This window comes from Lontra canadensis, unplaced genomic scaffold, assembly GCF_010015895.1.
Source record: "Lontra canadensis isolate GAN:19392208 unplaced genomic scaffold, GSC_riverotter_1.0 scaffold33, whole genome shotgun sequence".
Classification (NCBI taxonomy): Eukaryota; Metazoa; Chordata; class Mammalia; order Carnivora; family Mustelidae; genus Lontra; species Lontra canadensis.
The window spans coordinates 1328401-1336938 of NW_022631027.1; the positions used below are offsets into that span (position 1 = coordinate 1328401).

The 8538-nt window shown below is 50.6% G+C and overlaps 1 protein-coding gene across 4 annotated transcripts in view; it reads left to right on the forward strand.

Annotated features, from left to right (window-relative positions):
* Positions 1-200: 200 nt before the first annotated feature.
* LMO4 (LIM domain only 4) overlaps positions 201-8538 on the forward strand; it is a 17372-nt gene continuing 9034 nt past the window's right edge. Inside the window, exons 1-2 of one of the 4 annotated variants that reach the window (XM_032867056.1) lie at positions 201-1009; positions 3749-3990. In XM_032867056.1, coding sequence (XP_032722947.1) covers positions 3755-3990 — 236 coding nt within the window. In that variant the 5' untranslated portion in view covers positions 201-1009; positions 3749-3754. Of the gene's footprint in view, positions 1010-3410; positions 3544-3748; positions 3991-8538 lie in introns of those variants that run through there. The other 3 variants (XM_032867053.1, XM_032867054.1, XM_032867055.1) reach the window with 3 other exon arrangements.

Below are 8538 nucleotides of genomic sequence, written 5' to 3' on the forward strand. Positions count from 1 at the left end.
CCCGCTCCGCCGCCTCCCTGTCTCCCCCGCCCCCAGAGTCTCGTTTCAGTCATCCCTTTGTCCTTCCCCGGATTGGCAGGTTTTATTATTCCGCCTGAACAATCCGGCCGCCCAGTGGCTGAGGGTCGCTGACGTCGGCGGCAGAGCCGGGGAGTAGTTGGGATTTTGCTCTGTCAGTAACACATGTGTAAGCGCCGCGGAGGGAGCGAGCGAGCCGGCTAGAGGCCAGCGCCGCCGCCGCCGCCTCCTCCTCCGAGCGGGGCAGCGGCAGCCGCAGTAGCAGCCCCGGCGGCAGCTCCGGGCAGCGGCGCAAGCTTCAGCGCGCCGGGCCCCGGCCGGCCGCAGCTCCCTGGCTCCGGCTGCGCCCGCCTCCCGGCCTCCGCACCGGCCGCCGCCGCTCCGGGGCTGCTGTTTCTGCGGCTGCTCCCCGGCCGGAGGGGCAGGAAGCTCGGCCGAGCGACCGCCGCCGCCAGCCCCGAGCGAGCGAGCGTGCGAGCGCGCGGGAGGGAGGAAGGCGGTGGAGGAGGAGGAGGAGCGGGAGGCGCGCGGGCGGGGGCGGGGGCCGCCGGGCGGGGGAATATACAAAGTGAAGCCACATTGCCAAACTTGCAGCAGCGATTGCAGCAGTTGCTGCCGCTGCGTCGCGCCTGAAGCCGCGCCGCGCGGGCCGAGGGCTCCTGCAGCTGCTCTCGCGGAGCCGGAGCCGGAGGCGGAGGAGAACGCCGAGGACTGAGACTGACACTCCTGCTCTCGGCCGCCTGCCACTTACGCGGGGCCCCCCAACCCAGCCTCAGAGCAACGCGTTAAAAAAAAAAAAAAAAAAAAGAAAAAAGAAAAAAAAAAAAAAAGCAGCCCTTAGCCCCCTCCTCCCCTTTCCTGCTTCTGCGAGAACATCCCCCTCTCCCTCCAGCTCCGCCAGCCAAGGCGCCCCTTCCTTGGAAGCCGAGCGGCTTCGCTCGCTTTTCGCCGCCGCCGCCTCTCGCAATATTGCAATATAGGGGAAAAGCAGGTAAGGGGACGGCCGGGGAGCCGCGGGCAAGGAGGGGGGAGAGGGAGGAGGGGGCCGATTTGGGCCAGGGCTGTTTTCTTTGGCTTCCTTCCCTTGACCGTCCCAAATTGCAAGTAAACAATACGTCGGCTTAGATAATGCGCGAGTCTGAAACTACCGAGGCCGGCCTGCGAGCTAGCACGGAGGGCAGCCAGCCCCGGGCAGCCAGCTTTGTAGCGGTTCCTGCTTACAAAAGGGTTCTTCTTGGAGACGGGGCTGGTGGGGGCCTTGGCTGGGGGTGGGGATATTTTCAGTTCCTAAGGGAGAGGCAGGAGGTGCTTAAATGAGGGTTGAAGTATGAGAAGTAGTGTGGGGGAAATAGTCACGACCCCCCCCCACCCCCCAGTAAACACTATTTTTGAAACAGTGGCAGAAAGGATCTAAGTGAGCAGGATTCAGTATTGCTGGTTCTTTTCAAAAATTCCTCTTGGCTTATAAGTCTTTTGTTCCAATCCAGGAGAAATCCGGTGAATCACCTAATTAAAATCAAGACATGAATTAAGCATCCATTTTTGTACTACAAATTGCCAGCGCTACGTTTGTCCCTCCCCTGGTCTCCATTAAAAAACACCAGAGACGTTGTTAAAGAGGGGCAGATTTTGCCTCTAGCTGCCAGTTCTGCTTTCTATTTCACTGACTATCCCAGGACCTAAATTGCTTGGCTATGTAATTACTAGAGTATAAGCCTATTTAACTTAAAAGCTTTCTTTTTTTTCCAACTCTAAATGAAACTTGATGAGGGCCCGTCCTTAGTTATCAGGGGAGTCAGTTTCTGGTCAGTCCTCTTGATTCATCTCTTTTAGATTTAATCAGCATTAAGGTATTGCTTGTCCTTAAGAGCTTTAGCTAATGGGGTTACTGGATGCTTTTCTCAGTGTAATGTTTCCTTTTCAAAAAAATATACATATATATTTACCTCTCACCAAAGATGGGGGCGGGGAAGAGCTTGGAATCTCCTCCCTCCCTCTCCCCTTTTAAAAAGGAATTCGGAGCGATTAAAACGTTGGGGGAAACAGTTTAAAGACCTCGGGCAGGAAATGCAGATTCATTTGGGTTAGGGCTGAAATTGTAACAAAAAGCAATTCCTCGAGTAAATGCATCAGATAAATCAATTTACATAAAGGTATGATGCATTCGGATAAATGCAATGCTAATGGGTTTTAGAGTGGTCCTGTTTCCAAAGTCTCAGGGTTTTGTTACAGCTTAATTGGTGCAGTTCTTATTCTGGTTTATTGTGCGGTCACTGGACACACGTTCCGGGACTCTTTCGGAGGAAATGTGTTTAAAACCGGCCTATTTAAGGAACCCGAGTCCTTGTTTCGTTCCCTTCCCCTGGTTTTTTTGCAGCAGCCAAGTTGGGCCGGGGACAGGCAAAGTTCGCCCTCTCCCTTCTGAGGTATCAGCTGAATGTCTTGAGCAGATAGCCGGGAGCCTCGGGGGGAGCCTACACTCTCGGCTTACAGAGGACAAAGACAAAACAGGCTGCTTAATTGGCAGTAAATAACTTGATCTTTTTATAGAATAAGTGACTGGAGCAACACTAGGACTTTATTGGACTCAGGATTGGAGGCAACAAATTAATCGGTTTAGGCTAAGCTTTATAAATTGATTCCTATATTATACCCCAGTTGCTTCTCGTGACATTCATTAGAAAGAGTGGGGAATTTTTAAAAGCAGTTTTTGGTGACAGCAGGACTGGTTCGAATATAACTTGTGCATCCTTTAATAGTGCCTTCTCGCATATTATCTGTAACCCCCCTCCCCCTTCGGAGGAACAAAGCTTTAGCATTTAAATTGCTGATCAAGGGCAGATTAGTGAGACCAAAGTGGAGAGTGTTTGTATAGGAAGTTAACAGGCATCCTAAAGTTCAATGATCTATTATTCTTGCCTGTGTCCTGAAAACCCAGAGAAAACACTCATTGATCTTCAAAATGAAATGAGATTTAGAACAATAATGGGAGATGGCGGTCACCACAATGGCATGTGAAAGGTGCTGTTTAAAATACGAAAAACCAGTTTCGCAACTTTACGCACCGCACCCCCTCCCTCGCGTCCCCTAGCCTCCCCTCCCACCACCACGCTCTCCCTCACCCCTCTGCCGGTTCCTCCCTCCCTCCCTTTCAGAAAACCGAACTATTTCCAACTTGTGAACTGCAGCTGCACTTCCCAGGGCAGAGCTCGGGAGGGAACGTGGCTCTGGCGGGGGCCGCCTCCCCGCTCCCCTCGGCTAGCTCTCGGGGCTCGGCGGGGGCCTGGGAGGGGCCGGGCGCGGCGGTGGGTGGGTTTGACCCTCATTTGCTGGAGGCGGGCGGCGAAGGAGGGAGGAGGGGGCAGTGGGCGGAGGCGGGGGCTGGGAGGAGGCGCCGCGAGGGGTGGAGCGCGCCGCCGAGCCTCGCTCTCGGAGTTTTGACAGTACCCAAGCTGAAATTGTCAGCAGCGGCGAGCTCTGGAAAGTTGAGAGGAGCTCGTGGCCCCAGAACAAAGCTTGAGAAAAGTAAACAGGCGGCTGCTGCCGGCTCTCCTCCCTCCTTCCCTCTCCCCCTCACCCTCCTGCGCGCCTTGGCCCTGCTGCTTCCTTCCAGCAGCTCTGGGGGGTAGGGTGGGGGGAGCACGGCTTCGCTCTCGCGCGCGGCGATTGCTGCTAACTTTTGCATCGCCCCTGTTTTGTCTTTCTCTCCCTGTCCCCTTCCCGCCCTCTGCAGACCATGGTGAATCCGGGCAGCAGCTCACAGCCGCCCCCCGTGACGGCCGGCTCCCTCTCCTGGAAGCGGTGCGCAGGCTGCGGGGGCAAGATTGCGGACCGCTTTCTGCTCTATGCCATGGACAGCTACTGGCACAGCCGGTGCCTCAAGTGCTCCTGCTGCCAGGCGCAGCTGGGCGACATCGGCACGTCCTGTTACACCAAGAGCGGCATGATCCTTTGCAGAAATGACTACATTAGGTAAGACTTGGCTGCTTTCCTTGAGATGGGTGAGCGGAGCAATGGCAAGGCCAAAGGTTACCAAAGATTTTAAAGAAAGGAACAGGGAACCTCTGAGGAAACGTTGTAACCTTCCCCTCGAAAACCTGGTTGGTCCGATTTAAGGGGTTCGAGAAGCATGTGTTGATCTCTCAATTTTTAATAGTAAATTCACCGCAGAAGCCATGCTAAGTAAAAACTATCCATCTGATGGGACTGGGCTGTTAGGTGTGCCAAGGTTGGGCGCTCTACTGACCAAAATTTTAAGGAGTCTACCCCAACAGGACCCTCAGCTAAAAAGTGGGAGTTAGGCTGCTACCTTAAAGAAGGGTAGGGACCTACATAGAAACTCAAGAGACAAAAGATGGCCTTATGAATGAGTGTAGTTAGTGAGAAATGATTTGCCTTTGGTGATGGCTAATTATATTTACATAAGCACTTTTAAAGTTTTTTGAGTGGAAAACTGTGATTCATTCTTCGTGCTCCTTGTGAAAAATGCTGATTACCCATCAGTTTAAAAACTTGTAATTCTTCTCATAGTAAACTCCCCCTTTCTCTCCCCACCCCGCAACAAAACAAAAAACTCTTAGTGGTAGTGTTTTTCTTTGTATACTGTTACTTGGAGGCTTGTAATGCTCAGTGTTAGTGTGTGGTTTGTGATGTAGAGTTTGCAGGTTTTTCAATTGAGGAGAGTTCAGATTTGGGGGTTTTGTTGTTGTTGTTGTTTGTATCCCTACCCGGGATCCCCAATAAAGATTTAGGAAAAGAGGCTATAGAATTATACTAATCTTGCATTTTAAAGCAATGTATAGGAACATTCATATGCCCCTGTAAGCAGTCTTTTCCAACAAGTTTCAGTGCAATTAATGGAAAGAATTCAGGAGGTCAGGTGCCTATAGGATCTTTTCAGGTGAACTCAAGCTACTTAAACTCATTAATTTGAAAGGAGGCATTTGAAGGATTACACATTTAATTTGAGTAAATGGCTTGATAGACTGATGCACATGAATGCTTTTAGGAGGTGTTCTGTTTCAACATCCAGTAATTAAAAAAAAAAACAAAAAACAAAAAACCCACATGCACACCGTTGATATGAGAGAACCGCTGATACTAGAGAACCGCTCACTTTTACGAAGAATTGCATTCTAGTTAAATTTCTGTCCTAAACCGTTTTCTTTATAGAATATTAGTAGAAAATGTTGCTCTCTTCAAGTGGGTGAATCAATGGCTGAGGTATTTTGTACAAAGTTTATTTAGTTCCATTGTGGTTCCCTCAACTCTGCATCTAAAAGTGCAAAATATCCCAGTACAGTTCTGAGCTGTGTATGTTTACCCCAGTAATATCATTAATCTAAAATGATGGAGTAAAATGATATTTGGTTATTCCGATAATGCAACCTGTGTCCACTCTACTGCCATCCTCAATCAGCCAAGTAAAAGAAATATAGGAAGGGAGAGGGCTTTTATTTTTAAATTAAGATGGCAGCATTAATTTCACTAAGTGTTCTTTTAGAAGTAAATGTTGGAAAATCAGCAGGAGCATGGGTGTAATGCTTTCTGGTCCTCCTTCCAAGCAATGCCATGAGCTTTGACAGTATTGCAATTAAATAGAGAGCAAAACTGGTAAGAAGGCAGGGTAGCTTAAAGTGCAAAAATTGACAGTGCTGTTCAGATGCGGTGAATAGTACATTCACCTCGTCTCCAAGTGCATTCAGAAAGCCTTCGCTTCTGATTACCACTAATTAAAAAGAAGATGGGTCCACTTGCATTCCCTCAAGACAAGTTTAGGCAAGTGGCTTTCTGGGAATCGCCTTCTTTCCCTGTTCTTGGGACCAAATATAAATGTCCATTTGGTGTTTTCAGCTGGCTTAATGGAGCAATGGAGGTTGTGCGCCCAGCCCTGCGCCTTAATTAATTGGGTCTGTATTCTCACTTTCTTTTTCCCTCTGATTTTGAAAACTGGAGCCGGGCTTGCTCTTGAACTAGATGCTATCCTGAGAACCTTAGATCTCTCCTGGGAGAGAGGAGTTCTAGCTCAGTACCAAATTGACCATGGCCTCCCACTCTGCTTAGGGCTCTTCAGCTGCTGAAACCCCCGCCCCCCCTCCGCCGACCCCATCCCCAGGCTGAGGAATCTCTGAAGTCTTCTTCAGAGTTCCCTCCCTCTGCCCATCAAGATGCCAGAAGGGTGGGAAGGTGAGGAGGTGCGCTATCCTTTTCCTCTCAGCTACTCCCTCCCCAGTCCACTTGTTGGAGGAGCTTCGAATTCTGCAAGGTTGGCCACCTTAGAGCGGAGTAATCCGCTTCCCAGACACCAGGTGAAGGGGATCCTCGGGCTCCTCCACTCGATTGTGACCACAGAGCGATCTATTAAGGGGGTTTAAACTGCCTTTGAGGCGTGATCTTTTGAAACTACCAAGATACGGCTAAAGCTGCGGGGAAAGCAGGGCCCGGAGGTGGTGGTGGTGTGTGTGGGGGTACTGCTTTTCCCTAGTCCCTTCCCCCTGCGTGACCCAGTGTCGATTGGGCAGAAGTGGTCCTCTGCCTCCTCTCCCTCCAAGATTTCAGATAAAGCGGCTGCCTTGCCGCAGCGAATCCGCACAATTAAAAGCTTTAATTAGTGGCTCCTCCATTTTCTTGGTTCTGATGGGCTTTATCTAATGAGATCTGGTCTCTGGCTTAGATCTGCTCCGAATGACGTGTCCGCAATGAATGAGAGCTGCGTCGCAAACAAAACATTTAATTAACAAAATTGGCCTCTAAGAGAGGGAGGGAAAGACTGGGGGGGGGTGCTGTGGAGGGGAAGAGGGAGGGTGGATCTTAAAGGGGCCAACGCCTGCCCACCCCCGCTCCAAAAGTCGGCGAACCTTGCAACTGTCCCCTCTCCCCCTACCCCCAGCTTCTGACACCCCTCCGCCCCCCAGCTCTATCCAAGCGCCACCAAGTAGCTTTCGAAACTCCGTTTCTCTTTTCCTCGAACCCTTCTTCCTCCACCCCCATCTCTGGCCCGAAGACTAGCGCGTAAAGTGCTGCGAGAGGAGGAAGTTCGGAGACCGACGGGTGGGGCCCCAGGTCCGGGGAGGGCGAGGAAGCGCACCGGAAGCCCGGGTGGCGGTCCTCCGCGAGCTCTCTCTTGCTTGGGCCCCGGCCGGGGCCGGGGGAGGGCCGGGACGGCGCCGCCCGAGGCTGCGTTTGAGGCGTCCTACCGGCGGGCGGCCTCGGGCCCGCGAGGGGGCGAGCGCAGGGCGGGAGCCGCGCGAGCCTTCGCTCTTTTCTTTCCCCGGGCTTCGCTCGGCGTTCACGTGGCGCCCGCAGCCGCAGTGAGCGCCGCGCGGCCGGGGGTGGGGGGTCCCGGGCGGGGGGGACCAGTGGTGGTTGGTGGTGGAGGGTGTGTTTGGGGAGGGGGTAGCGTTAGGAACGGAGACGCCGCCAGACAGCGAGTTCATTTCCCTGGTAATCAACAGCAAGCTGCTATATTCAGAGAATGCTGTCCCTTTAATTGAACAGGCTAGGTAATTAAATGGCACTTTTCCAATAGGACGTGCTAGGTAAATCTAATAGTTGGTTATTTAATATCACTTTGAAGTCTGCCCACTCAAGCACAATGACAGCACAGGAGCATGTGAACTATTAGCTAGGAAAAAAAAAAAAAAACCCAGGATCTCAAAAATTAATTAAATCGCATGCAATTTAGGGGGAACGTTTATCTTGATTTGTCATAACAGAATTAATTCAAGGCCTCCAATTCACTTGGGGGCAGATCTGTTACTCTGAATTAACCAAGCGTAATTTGGCTGATTTTTTTTTTCTCCCTCCCCTCTAACGCAGCCATTGCGATTATTCACAGCCCCCTCTTAAGTATCAATAGCTTCTGGTGCTTTTAAGGTGCTTGGTCTCTAGTTATTCCGAAGTACCTTTAATGGACTTGGCTCCAGGCATAATTTCTGGGTTGCATTTCTTTGTTACATTTAATATAGCTGGTGCAGAATTTAGATTAAATATAGGAACCTGCTGGAAAACCAATTGCTTCTGGATCAGTAGCTGTGGATGTGCATTTTTCTCCTCAGATAGGATGCTGATATTTACTTGCAGGTACAAATGTATACCTTTCAGCCATACTTTTAGAAACGTACCTCTCCTTGCCTAAAAGCAGTTTAGAAAACAGGTAGTGCACCATATCGTGCGTATTTGGCTTGAGGTAATAATGCATTTGAAAATAAGCCCACCTATTGGTCATTGAAGTTACTAAAAGATGCTAAGCATTGTTACTAAACTAAAAATATGACTTGCTGTCCATCTCTTTATGTCAGCAAGGAGAGTTGGAGCAGAGCTTGCGAGAGCAGTACTATAACACTACATGGTGTTTTTCATATAGGAGCAAAGCACCTTTAGAGTGCAGGGGTTTGGTGGGATTTCTTCCCTTCTTTTCCCTTTTCCCCATATAAGGAACCTCTTGATGTTTGTGATTGATTGCATTGCCCAAATGCTGAAATATTAACGACCTTCTTGGACTGAGGACCCAAAGAAAGG